Source organism: Heliangelus exortis, chromosome 23 (assembly GCF_036169615.1).
Source record: "Heliangelus exortis chromosome 23, bHelExo1.hap1, whole genome shotgun sequence".
NCBI classification, from domain to species: domain Eukaryota; kingdom Metazoa; phylum Chordata; class Aves; order Apodiformes; family Trochilidae; genus Heliangelus; species Heliangelus exortis.
Window position 1 is genome coordinate 3,103,804 of NC_092444.1, and position 18,270 is coordinate 3,122,073.

General features: G+C 40.5%; 1 protein-coding gene across 1 annotated transcript in view; it reads right to left on the bottom strand.

Moving 5' to 3' along the window:
• IFFO2 (intermediate filament family orphan 2) overlaps positions 1–18,270 on the bottom strand; it is a 35,883-nt gene that overhangs the window by 12,399 nt on the left and 5,214 nt on the right. The window contains exon 2 of the mRNA XM_071767386.1: positions 173–233. Within this exon, the coding sequence (XP_071623487.1) occupies positions 173–233 (61 nt within the window). The remainder of the gene's footprint in view (positions 1–172; positions 234–18,270) is intronic.

The following is an 18,270-nucleotide window of genomic DNA, read 5'->3' on the forward strand; positions in this document are numbered from 1 at the left end:
AAACTTCAGCACCTTCCTGCTTCAGCTTTCAAACATCAACACTGTTTTCTAGCACACAGCAACCCAATCAGCTGCTCTAGCTGCAAGCGAGGTTTATAATGAAACAAATTCAATTTCTGGCATAATGAAATGTGCAGAGAAAACCTTTCAATACATACTATTCAAAACTTACCTCCCGCAAGGTCTCCACCATGGACTCCAGACTCATTCTTCTTGTCAGCTCCTCTTCCCACCTGAAAGACAAGATTTGCAGGCAAATCTTGGAGAAAAGGATTTTTTTCTTTTTCCCCAATCACAAGTCTTCTGGTAGCTGTAGGTTGATGACAGTTGAAATGTAAAGCAGATGGTCCCCCTCACTTGTACACCCCCAAACCGGTAACATTAAGTCTGGAAGAGAACCACTAAAACCACTTTGATTGGGATCAGTACTCTTCTGACTCTCCAGTGCAATATAGTTGGTTGCAAATAAGGTGGTAAATTATCAATGTGAAAAGAATCAGTTGCAGGTGAGTTATTCAAATCAGCAGCCTTACTAGTTACCTGTCCAGTTCAATCGATTCATATGTTTATGTGCCTTTTATATTAAAATCTTCAATAATCTACATGCCTCATCATTTCCCAGCACTACATTTGCAAGGAGAGCACTCAACAAGCATCCTTGAATGTAGGATATACACACTGCTACAGTACTGAAAGGGTAGAAGAAAGGTAATTCCAGTTACAAACTGTATAATTAAACCACATACTACAAGCATCATTATGTCTGTGTTCATTATTGGACTAAGTGTAAAAATATCTGGTGGTTCCTCTTTTTAAACACTGAAACCTTTTAAAGAGCAAAAAGATAGTATTTGACAAGACTGACTCAAAACCCAAGATCCTTGTCATTCAGATGCATGGCTTGAATTCTGGGAGGGAGAAAGCGAAATGTGTGCTGCTATTCTGGGATGGTCAGTAGTACCACATGAGATTGCCCAGTCTATTATATCAACAGGAATTACACTCCTGGAAAATCTGGATACCACATGATTAAAAGTAGTCCTGTGAACACAATCTCCATGTGCCATCACGTTGACTTCTGTTGCCACTTAAAGACCTTTTAATACTTTCAACTGAAAATAGCAAACCAAAGCATCTTGGGAAATGCAAGGTTAATTCTGCCAAATTATCCTATTTTCAAACCCACCAAGAAACCTGATGTTGGCCAGATAAGGAGCTATTCCCACAGAGGCAGCCACTTTTCAGACTGCAGACATCATCACTGAGCTACTCGATACCTCTCTCTGCATCCCAAGTGCAAATCCCATCTGACACAGAAGCCAGGGTGGCTTTTTCAGCAGGAAGGGACATGGTGCTGGTGCAGTTCCCTGTCTTCAGGCTCCATCAGAGGCACCTGAGCGGGTGACACCTGAATGCAGCAGCTCTGAGGAGTGCAGTGCCAAGAGGACACTGGGGCTGCATCCACCCTTCCCTGCTATTGGGGTACAGGAACACCCAACACAACAGCCTCTGAATTCCCTGTTGTACAGCTGAAGTATGATTGTTGTGCATCTTTTTCACCAGCAAGGATTCCTTGCCACGCAGAGTAAAATATTTAGGCTGCAATTTGCATTTGTCATCAAATGTTTTAACTCATGTTTCCACATTGCATTCGGGTTTCCACTGCTAACTACACGCACGTCTCTGTAAAAATCCTAACTTAGCTTTTAGATTTTAATATTGAAGTCAAGAAGGTGAAATTAAAGCAGTTGGTTCTATTCACAATCTGTAAGATGGTCTCTTTCTGTTACAGAGTGTTGCATGCCTTTAACCATTCCTTCTGGTCTTTCTGCCAGCAGGCTGTCATTTATGGATGGAAGTCAAGCAGACACTGCAAAAATTGATATGCTGCTCCTCAAGGTTTTAACTGTTGAAATGTTCCTCCTTTCAACAGTGGCTGCATTCAGGTTATCCTCCTGTATTATTTGGATCCTCACAGTACACTGTGCATTCTGCAAAAAAAGGGATGTATTTTTGGAAAACATTATCTGCATATTTTTACTGACAATGCCAGAAGCTGGCAGAAAAGATTAGCATTCCTCCCCAGCAGTTCAGCCAAAATGACAAATCTCCAAGTCTGCTCCAAACAGCTTTCCTCATCCTGCAGAAATTCCGGTAGTTCCATTTCTTCTCTTTCTGCCAGTGAAAGTGCATTTTGCAGAGCAGTGATTTACAGCCCTGTTTCCCTCCTGTCAAATTCAGGACTGTGTCTTAAATAGAAGAGGAAAAGGATGCCTTCTTTTACACAGATACCCACCCTCCCCATGATTTCTGTGTTTCTCTTAATTACAGGAAAAATAAAATTATAAGGAATTACATTTTTTTTTAGCCAAAAAGTGGATGCTGACAGATGGAAATTTAAACTGGACTGATAATAAGGGTCCTCCTCCTAACCATTAATATCACATTCTTAACCTTAGAGCACATTTCTTCCACCCACTACCAAGCTGATTAACCTCATTTAACAGCTAAAAATGCCAATCTTACTTTCTCCTCACACTTAAACCTTAGGAGACTATTTGTAGCAAAGAGAGGAAGGAGATGAACAGGAAGGTAGAGGATGACAATGGAAGGGAGGATTAATTCTCCATTTAAACTTCTAAGGAAGTGAGACAATAGGAGACTGCTCATCCATGTGATCATCCTGTCTTTGCTGTAACAAGCCTTTAAAACTCCCAGAAAAAGCAGCAGCCAGGAGCCAGCATGCCACCGAGATGCTAAACCATGGCTCTGACACCTTCAGTACTCAGATTCTCATTATTCTCCCAATGTATTCCTCTAATCAATACATTTCTCTTCAGTTTCCATATTTTCCACAAGCCTTCATCCCAGCAGGCTGTGGATGCCCTCTGCTCCTTGGCAAACAGAACCAGTGACACCACTTGCATGTGCAGCCTAAAATGTGGGTGGAAGGGCCCAAAGCCTGGTGCAGAGGGAACACCACCAGATCCATCACCTCCAAAGCACCCAGGGAGCAGACAGGTAACTCTGGAGAACCACAGAGAGAAGCAGCAGCAGGAATTATGAGGACTCCAATACCCAAAAGGGAAATGGTTGTACAGACCACAGGCTAAAAATCCAGCAGTCTTCACATATTTGCTGCAGGATATTAACAAGCCAGCTGCTCCTCTGCTCTCAAATACTCTGTTTTCCTGGCTCAGGTGCATCAATTGCTATGATTTCCAGCTGTATCCAAAACTCTTTTTTCTGACTCAGAAAAGGCAAATGTTGCCAGCTAAATCTACTAGACATCAGGATTCCTTATAATATTTTTAGTTACTTCTTTAAAAAAATAAATTAGCAATATGAATTTCAAATTTTTATTCTTTCCCACCCTTCCAAGGATGTTTTAGGTCCAACCAGCACCCACCCATCCCCCAAATAAAGGGCTAGGCTGCATTTTAGAAGGGATGTATCTACTTCCCTTTCACCAGATGTGACACATCACATTCCAGTGGCATTCAGTCACTGCAGCTTCAGGCCCCAAACTACTTCTGCAGTCATGTCTTACATAGTTCAGAGGAGAACAAAGGATGCTGACTTTCTTTAAGGGGAATAGCTACATTACAAGGATATTAGACAAACAAAACACATTAATAGTCAGCTAGGATTAACATTGCTTAAAGCAGTGGTTTTGTAAAGCTGAGTCACTCCATAAACTTGTGCCTTTCCTTTGAAATTGGAAATGTTGCTGCCAGTTTCATGCTAACATCTTCTCCTATGCCTGAGGAAGCTGGTGGAGAATCATAGAATTGGCTGGGTTGGAAGGGACCTCTGAGATCATCAAGAAGAACTGTATAATGTCCCCTAAAAACCACCTCTGAGTTTTCAAGGCTTCATCTTAATGAAATCAAACTGACAAGTCTGTGTTGACACAAAAAACTTCAAACCACTTTCCTGCCATCTGAACACCTACAACAAGCAGCCCCTTCCCAGTGTCCCAGTGTCATCAAGTCAAGCTTAGAAATAGTGACCCATGAGGAGAACTGCCCAGTGAGCAGACTCACAAAGCCTCTTTGGAACAGAAAGTTAGTTTTAGAGAAGTTTGCCTTTCCAAAAGTTGTTCAGTAATTTTCTTTTAAAAACCCAGCATTTTTAGGTGCAAGGATTGCATTACTCAGACAACAACCTGCTTACAAAATACACCAGATACAAACATCCTGTTTTAAATATGTTTTTGCTCAAGGCAGAAAATCACAAATAGACCAGTTGGTAGTTAATGATGCCTGATGGTATCAACTACCCTATTTCTTTCATTAAATATACCCTCCCCATCTAGGAAGTAAATATTTTTCAAATAATATTTAATGAAAAAAAATGTTTTTTTTCTGTAAGAAAAAGCCTTTAGAAAGACAGGATTCTTTTTTCTGGTAGTTTTATATCTAGTCATGCAGTGAAGAAAACCACCAAAGAGAAACAGAAAACACTTGCAGTAGTGTAAGTTTTTCCCCTGCCATTCTCCCAGGTACAGACTCTGAAGCTTTTCACTTCATGTCATTGCTGTTGGAGTGTATTCCCATCACTTTATGGGAAGAAGAGGAGTAAAAGGAAAGAAAACCTAGCAGCTGGACTGCTCGAGTCCACAACAGGAAAGGGAAGCAATAGCTTGAACAATGACTAAAAAAGGCTCAGAAAAACATTAGCTAACAAGTCCTGAAAACAAACACCCAAATGAACAGCCTCATTTGTTTTCCTGCATGCTAAGACACCACTCTCCCATTTTTGGCATGAGATGCACCCGGCCTTGTTCATCTGCTGGATACACAGCACCTGAGCTGCATTCTCTGATGTACCCCACCTGCAGGGAGATGGCAGGGAACACCCATGCTCTGGCAGGAGTCAGCAATCATCACACCTCCAGCACTGCCCCAGGCTCTCTGCTTTCCCATCCCAGCTTGGAGATGTCTCTCTGCTGCCTTCTTTTCTGTGTTGGGATCTTTTTGATGCCCAGCTGCTGTTTACAGGAACCCCAGGAGGGCAAGGCCAGGCTTCCTGCTCTGGTGCTGGCAGGAGATGGGATGGAATTAATCCCTGCAGGAACACGCCTGCTAATCCCTCTTCCAACACCTCCAGAATAACCAGCACCAGCAGAGTTGGGAATTCTGGTTCTTACCCACAGGGATTTAACGGCCCAGCAGATGGACAAACTTCTGCTCCCACACAAAAGCATCCACAGCTTCATCCCTGGGAGAAGACAGAAATCTGGGCAGAGCATTTTGTTTGGGAGAAAGGGATTGTGGTGGTTTGGGATGGGAAAGAAACACGTTCAAGGCTTTCAAACCTTCCTGACACTGAAGTTCTGCTGCAGCATCAGTCCCCATTGAACCATTGGCAATGGTGTTTCTGAGAGAAGAACCTACATCAGCAGTCTCACTAAACCATTCCTGACACAAAAAAGGCAGTTTGGGGCTGTAAACACAGTCAGCTGTGTCTTCTATCAGCTCAAAAGAGCTGGACCATGCAAGATAGATTTTAATTAAAAAAAAACAAAAAAACAAAACAAATCCAAAACAAAACTCTATGGAGACCTCTTTTTTTGTTAAGGGAAAAAACAAACAAACAAAAGAAAATGCAAAAAAATAAACAAAAAACCCAAACCCAAACAAACAACTCTCTATTCTGTCTGCTTTTATAATCCTTGCCTAAAAGATCATTTTCCTTACCTTTGCACTAAATTAGATCTAAGGCTGCATTAAGCAATTAGTTTATTATTCACCAATGCTACCCCGTGTTTAAGTGAGCATTTTTAAGATGCTGTCATATAGGGATTCTCCCAGGTTATCCCAATCACAGACCATTATGATCCCACATGCCCAGACTTCTCATTGAAGCAAATTAAATGTTAGTTGATGGGCTCCAAGTAAAATGTATTAATTTAATGTGAACATCTGATTCCATTAAAGCCTGGCTGTAACACAACAGCAGCAGCACTCTTGAATGAACTCATCTGTTGCTTACAACAGGCAAGAAACATTCCCTCCACAGAATCCCTCTGCTAGAAATCAGTAATTGCAGCATCAAATTTCCCAAACATTGGAGTGAGGAGGAGCCAGGATCCTGCAAGCCAGAGCAATGGTCCAGGTGACAGAGGTCAAGTCACTGCATAGCACACCTTAGACCCTTTGCACTGTTAATACTTGGGGGGTTCATTATAAAGGCCAGGTTAGTATTAAAGCTCTATTCTAGACTTCTGCTCTACATAAAGCAGCACACAGGCCTTTGAACAGCAGCAATTGTTTGCAAAGAGAATTACTAAAAGCACTTACTATACAGAAAAACACTGCATAATTATGCCTCCCCATTACACTCACCTGAGAAGATGCTCCAGCCTGCTCCTGGAACCACAATAAAAATCATCTGCAACTTCATTTGTGTTTTGTACCTGACCACAGGAGGTGTTTAAATAAAAGCCTTGCCTAATGTCACAAGAGTTCAACAACTTCAAATAGAAGCAAGAGCGATGCCTGCATTCCTTTATAAAGAAAATTATGGTGCTTTTAAAGCAGTAGAAGAATCCACATATAATTGGCAATATTCACAGCAATATTAAACACATTTTATGCTACACAGCTACAAGTCATATGTTCCTGCATGACTTACCCTTGCAAACAACACTGCACTAAATAAAGGCCAGCCTTAAATCTGAGATCTCTGGATATTTGGATAAGTTTTGGACCTCTCCTTTTGTACTTGTACCCAGCCCCAAACAAAGAAGCCCATTAACAAAGACTCAAGATACTTTATTCAAAATATGTCTAACAGCAGGGTGAGGCTGCTATTGTTTTTTTTCACAATATTTTATACAACCACCTGACAGAAAAAGCACCTAAGAGATCTCCTATCCCAGCAAAGGACTTTGCAGGATGCAAAAGAATTAATTATTAACTTCAGTAATTTTCAACCCCACAGCTAAACAAATGAAGAAAAAAAATAATCCTTGAAAGTCTTCCACTTATCAGTGCATCCAAGGCAGTCTAGTTCCACATCACACAGTAACAAAGTCACTTGAAATCCTGCTGCCTTAAAAGAAATAATGACTTCTTTTTTCCCTGAAGGCACACTGAGAAATAGGGTAAAACAGATAAAAGCCATTGAGCTCACTGCTGCTTGGCTTTCACTTTAAGTAGTGCCCAGTTTAGAGATCCATCTTCCCTAATTGTCTGGCTGCTCCCGGCTGAAGAACTTCAGTTCAGCTTTGCTCTGAGAACATGGAGGTGTCAGAGCCCTGACCACAAGTGCCACACAAAGAACTCTTTTATTTTCCCTTGTGTTTATAATCTAATCGGCACCCTGGTTTCTCAGCCATTCTGCAGGACAGACTTCAGAACCTCCTTCAAGCAGATAAGTTGACTTTCACTGGAAAGGTTTCCTCTTTCCCCATGTACTGCTTGCTCTTTGCTTCTCTAAACCGATTTCAGAATCTCGTAAAAAGAAATACAAGGCTCACAACAACAGAACCCAAACCTGCAGATCACTGACCTGCCTATGCTGCAGCTGCAAATGATTTTAAATATGGTTAAACCTGTTAGAAGTGTTCAGAACTGCCCAGCAGTACCTGGGAGTCTCTCTGTACTATACCCTCTGGTATACCCTCCTGAAATGAACCTGATTTGCTAAAGTCATTATTTTTAGTGTTTCATGCGGGCTCACAGCACATGAACATCTCTGCATAGCTCCTCTGCTACTCCCATTCATCTCTGGCACAGAGAAATCACAGCTGCTTTGGAGGAATGGAGCTTTTAAAGTTTAAGGAGCAAAACCTCAAAAGACCCCTGGCTCCTACAACATTATTTACAAAGTACCCATACTCTGGAAGAAGAGAAGAATTTTTTTTAAAAAATCACATTTTATCACTAGTGTCCTCAGCACCTTGCAATCACAGGAACTGCAGCCTGCAGTGATTTCTGGTTACTCAGAAACTGTGCTGGCTGGTAAGATCCCACAGATTGCCAGCCCTGGGAGCAAGGCAGTGATGTAACTGGCAATATGATAACCAATTCTTCAGGCAAACTGAACATTACTTTCTGTATCCTCCTGTTTGCCAGCGTGTCAAGACAGATTTACAAATTTGTGCCCGTTTGTGCAGCAGAATTAACACCAGCAAGTTAAATTAATTTTTCACTCCTGTCAAAATCTCCCTGACAGTCTTTACAACAAATATACATCTCTTAAGTCTGGGCAAATACTTCTGCAGTCTGGGTCTACTGCAGTGTTTGCTGAAATGCAGGTGTTTTATTTTTTTTTTTCACTAGGTATAGCAGACCCTGGGGAAGGGGAGAGGGATTTGCTTCCATGAGGAAGCAGGGATTGCCCCCCTTCCATTTTCCAGGAAGCTTAGCAAGGCCTGAAGCTAGCACAGAACTGCTTCTAACAAAAGAGCAAAGGAAAAAATGGTGAAAAAAGGCAACTCAGGCAAACGCAAGGCCCGTAAGTTCAGCCCATGGGCTTTGATTTGGGGAGGGATAAGGATTCACTCTGCAATAAAGGAAAAGCAGCCAAGACAACCAGAAAATTACACCCAGCCATTACAACCAGAAAAACAGCAAGAGCTCAAGGCTAGGCAAAGACAAGAAGTGGAGAGGAGGAAAATGTGCAACACAGAGAAGAGGAACAGCTCAAAAGCCTCCCCCTGGGCAGTCCCCTACTGCAAAGGGAAATGTTCTGATGAACTTTAAAGTTCCAGTTACTGAAATAAGCCCTTGGCTTTATTGAGGCAGCCTTGAAGCTATCTGAAGCAGACCACAGATATGGGAGCAGCAAAAGAATTGAATTAGCTAAAATATCTACTTTGAGCAAGCTGCCAGTCTCAATGACAAAGAGCAATCACTGCTCCCTGTGCCAACAGGATACTCGCTTTCTACAGTCAGTCTGAATTTAGCAGACTGCTGGAGAGCAGGACCTTCCAGTGCCATAGCTCTGCCTCCAAGATACCTGCAGCAACGTTTTATTCTGAAAGGAGATGTCAGTTTGCTTGACAAGCCAATTCCTTGATTCCAGGAATATGATCCAGCCCACACATGGCATGGTAAATATGATTAGGTCTGACTATGAAACATCTGATAAGACTTAGACCCAAACACCCGTTTGACACAGATCAATTAGCCTGACACTTTGGCATGGGGAGGATCAGCAGACTCCATTCTGGACTTCTTTTAGCTCAACCGTGCAGAACTGTCATCTTTGTAAATATTTATTGGAACATAGGTAACTACTGCCTCAGTCTTCCCAGGACAATGCTCAAATTCTTGGTTTTCTTCCTCTTAAGTCCAAGGCATTTCCCCCTTTTTTTAGGTTCATCCACTTTTTTTGTGATCCTTTTTAGAAGCTGCTTTATGTTTACCTCCTCACCCATGGTATGGCAGGGGGGTTAAATTTCATTACATGGCTCCAACAAACACATCCCAGCTTCTCTGAACAAATGAGAAGCAGAAGGTGGACATCTTGAAGTAGTTTTTTTGCTAACCCTGCATGAGCAGGGCAGGAAGCAGTAGCCTATCCAGTGCTTTTAAAATCACATTGTAATTATTGCACAGACTATTCATCATCTCAAATTCTTTTGGTCAACAGACAGAAATAGCCTGGTACAAGTGCTAATGTGAGAAACTTGTAGAATTGCTGTCTCCTGCACTAAAAAGGTCAGAACAAGGTTTCTAGAGACCCTGCACAGACAAAGGGGAGTCTGCTGGAGGAGCCCGGGCTGTGGAACACAGAATGCCATTATCCTGGTGTCCCAGTAAAGCCATGTGATTCCCTGGGACAGCTCATTTCCCACATCCACATCATTACTGAAATAAATACAGGCTAGAGCAGAAGAGAACCGAGAGAGAAGAAATGTCTGCTCAAAGTTGGGCTGTTCAGAAGGGAGTAACCAGCTCAGCACTCAGTTTCAGCAACAAAACTGCACAATGAAAAGGGATTATTAAAACTGACTCATGTAATAACCACAGAATAATCCATCCATTGTTTTGGGAAACTTAAAAATTACTTAATGCTCTTAATTTTATCAAATGTATTTAAATGGCAGAAGATAGGCACCAGCATGCCTGTGCCAGATTGTGAAGCTTCAGTGGCTTAAAAGAAAAAAAAAACAAACTTAAAATTCATCTTAGTCTCGGCCTTCAACAGTATCTTAATAGTTAGCCAAGATGCAAGACTATTAACATGAGTACATGAAGAAAAAAAAAACCCTCCATGCCACTGTCAACTGCACATTAGGTAGTGTTAAGCAAATACTTGTAATATATAAAAGAAGTTTTCTGCAGCCTGCCAGCAAGTATGAGTCTCAGCTTCTCTCCTCTGTGCTGAAAATTTAAGTAGTGATCTGACCTGGACACATTGTGGCTTCTAAAGCTCCCCAGCACACACACTTCAAACTCTTAGCACACTCTTAGCACACATCTTACAAGAGTAATATAAAATATCCATTGATAAATCCAGCAGGTCAGTATGAAATTACTCCCAGCACACAGGCATGTTCCTGCAAAAAACACCCCAAGAGTTTCTACCTAAAATCCAGCACGCAAGAATTGAGATGATTTTCAAGGTTCTCCCTCTAGCAGCACGAGAAGAATCTGTATTTTTCTACAGATAATTGTATTCTTCTTTCCCTCACCTTTCCTTTTTTTTTCTTTACCCTAATTCTCAGTTCTCTTTCCTGTTTTGTATCCCCAGAATGCAGCAGACACCTCAAGAACCAAAAATATTAGTGTGGGTTTTGGGTGGGAGGAGAAGGAATAATACGAAGCAGACAATAAAACATTTGAAATCTACTTATAGTCAAGAATGCTCAGTGTAATAAAGGAGTATAATTCTGTATAGTTCTAGCCTTGCATCAACTTCCAGAAGACATCACAGAAGCATGCTCTAATATACACCATCACCATTTTAAAAATACATTTGTATTTTTATGGGGCTTAGAACATTTCACTTGTCATTTCTCACCTCCTACTGCTGCTGAGGACTCTCAGCAAAATGCAGACACTTTGCCAAAAGTTTGGCAGCTGAGGAGGAAAGGAGTTGCAGAAGAGATTTAAAGCCATAATAAGATCTAACACTAAGCTGTCGGAAAGTACAGGCAAACTTCTGAGGCATGAATTTCCTTTCTGTTTTCTATAAACACCTAATGAAAGCTTTCATGAATGTCCTCTTGGAGGCTGCCAAGTTAAAATAGTGCATTATCTCAGCTGTTGCACATGACTACATGGAAGATTCTTACATCACCGCTTGAACAGAAGCAATCTAGCAGGCTTTTTACAGGAAATTTTTCCCATCTAGGGTAAGGATTATTTCTTTTCAGATCTGCCTTATGACTTCATAGTAATCTGTTATGAAAAGGAAAACCTGGATGTTTTGAGCATTACCATCACACTGTGGGTCTCCAAACAGAGCAGGGATTTTCTGGCAGTGGAACATTTACATCCATGCTGAGACCAGGGGCTTCAAGTTGAGTTCCACCAAACGAGTCCCCAGATAGATCCCAGGAAGAGAGCTTTGCACAGTAAGCAAACATGAAGCCCACTATTATTAAGAATGTCTGATAGATTTTCAAAGTTAAAAAAAATTTTTTTAAATCCCTGTTAAACTGATAGTTTTTGTAGGAATGTATCAGAGTAAATATTATGTGTTGCATTTGGGCTACGTGGTGACCTTACAAGAAAAACATCACTAGCACAGCACAAAGTGACCAGAGACTACAACATTTTCAATACTTGCTGCCATCTACTAACACATGAACCCCAGCTCCTTTTCAACAGATAATCCCATCTTTTCTCATTTCAGTATTCAGGCAAATCACCCATTCTGGGGAAAAATCTGCTCCATTTCTATGAAGACATACTGAACTAACTCAATGTAAAAGTGTCTCATCTTAGCTGTTAGAATGGAACCTGGCATTTTAACATCCTCTCTCATAAAAAGTCTTAATTTGAGCAATTTCCTAAGTAAAAGCTTTCTCTCTATAGCCCTCCCTTTTGCTAGCCCTGTTGTGACCACACTGCTGTTATCACCTCAAAGTAATTCTGAAAGGCTCTGATAAGAGCAAATGATAAGAGATCGGGATCACCCTTCTGTGGAAAGGAACCAGAGAACCTGCTGGAATTTATTACAATCTTTTCATTCACTTCTGCAGTTCTTCAACCTGAAATGCCAAAAATAATTACAATCTGAAGCCAATGTGCTCATGGCTTTCCTTACTTTGCCTTTATCTCCACCTGTACTCCCTTCTCCACATCCTTTAAGAAGCAGCCTCCAAACAGAAAGCTAGAAGTCACCTTAATCTCTGCCCCAAAACTAAATACTTATGCTGAACATATTCAAGATAAAGGAAACTGTTTATTCAAATGAGATAAAGCTTATGTGCTGTCAGGATTTGGGAATTCAGGTGGGATACATACCCAGTACATAGCAAAGTCTCCAAATGGTGCTCCTCTACTTCAGTTATCTACATTTGAAGAGTTTTATAACCTTTGTAAAGATAAATATATTTAACTGTGGCTTTTATGTGAGGTATAAGGATTCTAAGAACACAAGTATTAGCAAAATAAACTGCTCTTCAAAGGCTGCTCTGACACATGAGGAAACACAGAGTACTTCTCACACATATATTAAGAAATATAAGAATGCTCACTCTGTTTAAGCTGCTTTAATCACTTCTGGCACAATGGGCAGATTAATATAGTTTAGGGCTTCTAGTTAATTATGGTGACTACCCTTTACAGAATTACCACTCTTCTATGCCATTTAGATGGCAGCAAATTAATAAAGATGACAGCTAGGAGGAAATAAAATTAAAGATTAATATTTCTAACAAAGGCGGATGAGTCTTAAATTCACACAAACATAACAGTTGTTGTTGTTGTTGTCTTGGTTGCATACGTTTCCAAGAAAGTAATTTAGTACTTGAATTCCCAGGCAAACAATGAGAAAAAAACCCAGAATTTTGGGAATACCCTCAAAGATACAAGTCCCACAGTCCCAGAGTTACTGGGATGGAGTAAGCCCAGTTTGCCTCCTGCTGCAAACACAGCTGATATTCAAGTTTTCACAAATGAAGTCCAACTGTAGGACAGTCTGAAACACTGATGATTGTTATCAGTGAGGGGGTACAAACTCCCTGCTGTTTACAGGGAGAGATGGACAGCAAGAGTTCCAGTACAAACTTGGTTTTTAATGCAAAACATCAGTGAAAAGGGACAGTGACTGAGACAGTGACCTCATTCCCCTGCCTCTGACTGCCCTGCAATTACAGGAGAATTAGGCTGAGTCATGGACCCAAACACCACCTAAATTAAAGCCCCCTCACCAGGAGCTTTGCCAGCTCACCATGGCAGTGGGATAAATCCCTACTTGTGGCTCTGGAGCTCTATCTCATTGTGGATTTGATAGCAGAAAGATCAAAATGCTTCACTGAATGCTGGAGAAAGGGCAAGGCTGGACACTTGGAAACAGGATGTCACCTCTGCCAGGACTGCAAGAAAATGACACTGGTTACACTGCATCACCATAACCTACCTTACATAGTACCTGGAAGGCTCCTAGGTTCTCCCACATAAAGTAGTAGAGAAGACAGTCAATTCCATTGAAATTTAACAGGGGAGAGTCTGACAGCATTACATATAAATTGATAGAAGGATCTAATGCCCAAAAGGGGAAGCGAAGCTATGAAGGAAAATGGGTTTATTTGCAGATACAAAACAAGCTGCCACCAGGAGCTTGCTGTCCTTCAGGGACACTTATCACAAAATGAGCTTACTTACATCCCATGGTCGTTCTTGAAAGGATAAAATTCTCTACAGCATCTCTGCAAGTGACTTCACTCCCTGGGTCACTTTGTCCTTTTTAACACAAAAAGCTGGTCTCCCACTGACAACTGCACTCTGGTTAAGAATACAGATTAGTGGAAAAACATTTTCCAGGGCATTAGAGAGTTCTTAAGTGCTCTGTGCTCCCTCTTTCTCCCTTTTTTTAAAAGAAAAAAGGAGAGGTTTCAAAACTTCATAGGTGACAAAAACAGTCAGTCAAAAGGTGAGAAGTATTGTCAATTTGGGAAAAAATTGAGTAGAAGAGTTAGGAACAGAAGCCAGAATGCTCAGTGCTTCATCGTATGGTCAATGCTTTACTGAAAAGGTTAGAAGGAGAAATAAAAATTTTCTTTTTGTACTCAAAAGAGGGAAATTTTCTTACCGCAATTTTAGTGACAATAGCTTTATGAACCCTAAAAATAATAAAGCCTAAAAATAGAAAACCCTAAGACTCTCAGTGTGATTCAATATTAATGCTCTCATGCCATTCTACAGAATGGTATAAAATTACAGCAGTATCTGGTATTTTTGTTAACTTGACTGCTATGATTGAATAGCCATGAGCCTGCTAAATATAAATTCTATTCTCTGTATCAGAGAAAGTTTAATGAAAAATAAAAACCCTCAGAGACATGCAGACAAATTTTACCTGTAAGAACCCACAGACAGAAATATGTATATTCCACTGGAACCACTGATTTGGAATAAATCCTGAGCTAGGTTCCCTTTGATCTTCAATCCCAATGAGTCACTGTATGGACTGAACACATTTACTGTATTTAAGGGGGATCCAATCCCATTATATACCATCACTTCCCTCAACAGCTGTTAATGAGCCATTGTCAAATTAGTTAAGTTTTCTTGCCCACAAGAAAGAGAACAAAGTTAATTCTCCCCTAGGACTGCTCTTTTTAGTACAGAGTCTGTGAGCTGCCATGTCTTGCAATTGATGTTCTCTGCTCACCCTCCACATTTTGAGGGTTTGTGATGCAGTGACTCCTGGGTACTGATAACTGCAAAATAAGCAACTTTTATCTGAACTCTACCTGCTCACAAAGGCTCTGCCATTTGTATTCAGCTTTGTGGAACCATTTAAGATTGGGAAATCAAAACATTTGGCTTGAGATTTATGAAGTTACATAGAATTGAGTCTCGGGCTTTAATGTGAAGTTTTGCTTTTGACTCTCTTCCATTGCAAATTCAGAATAAATCCACTGAAACTGGCATCAGATTGAAGATTAAACTGGAGCTCCACTACAAAGAGCAGCAATGCAAGGCATCAGAACCCAGCTAAAACCCTTCACAACACACGCTGGCAATTTCCAAACAGAAAAAGCCAAAAAAGGGGAGAACTGAACATTCCCCCAGTGAGAACAAACTGGGGAATCCAAAATACAGCACTGGGCTAATTTCTGAAGCCAGAACAGAGAAAGCAGACGTGACCAGTTTCACTCCCAAAATCTACTTGGAAGTGGATTCAAATTAACAACTTTTTTTGGGAAGCAGGAGCCATCAACTCCAGCAGAATGCTTCCAAATTGAGCCCAGTAACCATCATCCAGTGGGGATGAGCTGGAAGGTGGGAAGCCTGAACAAAAGGCTGAAGAAAGGCATCATCTGTGATTCACTTTCACCCAGTAACAATGCAGCCAGCCCATGTCCTGTGTCATTAACAGGACTCATCATTAATGGCCACAGAGCACCACTCTCTCCAAGCTCTCTTGGTGCTCTTGTTATTGAAGCAGATCCAGAGGCAGAGCCCATGTCATTTTTTGTACATGGATCAACATCACTCCCAGCAAATAGAGCAGAGGAGAAAGATTCCCACACGTTAAGTATTTTAGGCAAACACTAATGATTTCCTTTTTAAAAGTCTTCTGAAACTAAGAACCTTGTTAATCCAACCATGGTAAAAATACATGCCTCCGAGTTGCTATTTTCTGCAATAGTACTAGGAGGGAAAAAAACCAAATTAAAATTAAAAAAAAGCACAAAGTCTGACATTTTCACCAACATCTGTGCAATCCAGGTAACACAGTGGCAGACACTGTTCTATCACCTCAGCTTTTTTTCAAGCCTACTTGGAAGCAGAAAGATCTAATAAGAACTGTTTCTAGACCAAGCAACAGCCAGAGATTATGAAACATCACATACATTACTTACTTCTTTGGCATCAAAAACAAATCCCACCCTCCTTTCTTAATGACTTCTTCTTAATCAGCAGGCACAAACATCTCTAGGTCACTACCTATGGTCATTCACCTCTAGCCCCAAAACAAGGCATTTTAACCCTATATTTGAAACTTAGTAATCTATCAGTGTGTCCAAGCTATTGCCATACCACCATGACCTATTTTTCCCCCTACTTTAAATGCAGATAAATGTTCCTCCACTTCAGATGCAAGGGTGGGAGGTCCATGCATAGGGTTTCCTATGACAGATACATACTGTAAAGTTTTTAACTATTTTTTAAGACTAAGATGGAAGAAAACCCTTTCCTTCATGTACAAACAAAAAGCCTGGTCTTAAAAATTAAGATGGAGCCTTAAAATGTAAAGAACAACATCCTGTGAATATTTCTAGCAAAGTAGGAAAAAAATTAATAAAATTACTCACTGAAAAGAATATGCAGGAAGAGACCTGGCAAAGCATCACCACAAAACCTTCACCACAAAAAAGCAGCTGTTGAGCTGTACATGGGCTTAGTACTTTCTTTAGCTATAAGCCCAGCATGCAAACTGCAGGACTGCAATGAAAGCCTATGATTAAAGATGATGAAGAGCTAGAAATAACTTGTTTCTGTGTTTGTTTTCACCTCAGCCCCAAATGGCAAGGGTCTTCTGAGACTATTTGGGTTTAAAATCAGAGGTAGCTGGGGGTGTTTGCTCCCAGATCTACTCAAAACTCAAGCTGTCCTCTGAAAAATCTGGTATTTTCTTTCAGAAAAGTCCCAAGCTTCCCATCATGAGTCACAGGAGGAATCAAAAGGTAAATTCAAAATATACACAGAAAGTCTTGTGGTGCTTTTGCAACAGGGGAAGCTGTTCTTTGAAGAATACAGCACAGATCCTGGCCCAAGTTTCTCTGAAACTCTTAACCACAACATGAGGTGGTGATTTTTTTCTTCACCACAGCTAATCCGGTTCATCTGTGAATTCATCATTTTAATTAGAATTCAAAGTTAAGAGTTAGCCAGAGATAAAGTTCAGAATAAATACTTTGTTTGCACAGCTAGGACAACTATTTCAAATCAGTCATAACATATCCTAGCCCAGTTGCTCCCATACAAGCATGTTTAAGTAAGGCACATGCACTGATTTATCTACTCATATATTTAATAAAATACAACCCCACTGTGTACCACTGCTAGAAAGTGGGATCAAAGAGAAACATCCTCCTGTCCTTCCAAAACTCCTCCAACATTATTACAACCCAGAAGTCCCAGTTTCCAAGCTACACCATGGAAAAAAAATAATTAATTAGAGTTTTGTTAGAATGCACCAGATATTCATGTACATCATAAATCCACATCTCTGCAGCAGCTTTTTAGAAGCAAAGATGGCATCATTTGAAGACAAATGTCTGACACCCAAACAAGCATAATTCTCATAGTCCTTAATTTGCACAGCTCCAAGCAGTACAGCTTTCCACCCCATTCCATAATTTCCAACCAATTATAGGGGATGTAAATTTTTTGTTGTACAGCCAAGTTTTTTTACACTGGACAATTTTCTACCTTCTTCACACAGAAAACTTACATCCTCTCAGTGCAAGTAAAAAAGTCTTCAAGACTGAGTCTCAGGTTTCACCCGAGCAAGCATTTCACATCCAACTACACATTTTATAAGGGCTATCCAAAAATGTCTAATACTGGGTTGTGTGGCAGTTTTGAAAGGAGCAAGGAACACTGAATTTTAGTGAAAAGCCACAGTGAAACATAACTACCCCTTTAAAACATAAAAAGAAAAGCAGAAATGCCAGAATTAAATGTATACACATCTATTTGGCTTGACACAGAGGCTGCATTATTACCAGCTCTGTAACCAATTGAAACAGGGACTGAAGTCTCACACACCGGTTACATTCTTCTACAAGGATAAAAAAATTATTTGTTTTTTATTGGGTCTACCTGTAACATTTGCATCTTGTTATCACTGATATTTTAGCTTTAAAAGTTTGCAGACATTCCTCCAGGGCTTATCTTAAGCACATTTTTATTAAGTTCCCTTCTTTAAAAAAACGAGATCCAGTGCGTTTTGACGCACGCTGCCTTCGACAATGATAATCTTTGTCCTTCCCAGCTGCAGCAAATTTAAGATAATCTCTTGTTCAAGTGGACTTTATTAATCTTCCAATTGAAATACCATCCTGAGGTAAAACAATTATTTCCACTTCAGCTCTTAGAACAGTTAAGTCTCTGCTGGAGAAGCCGA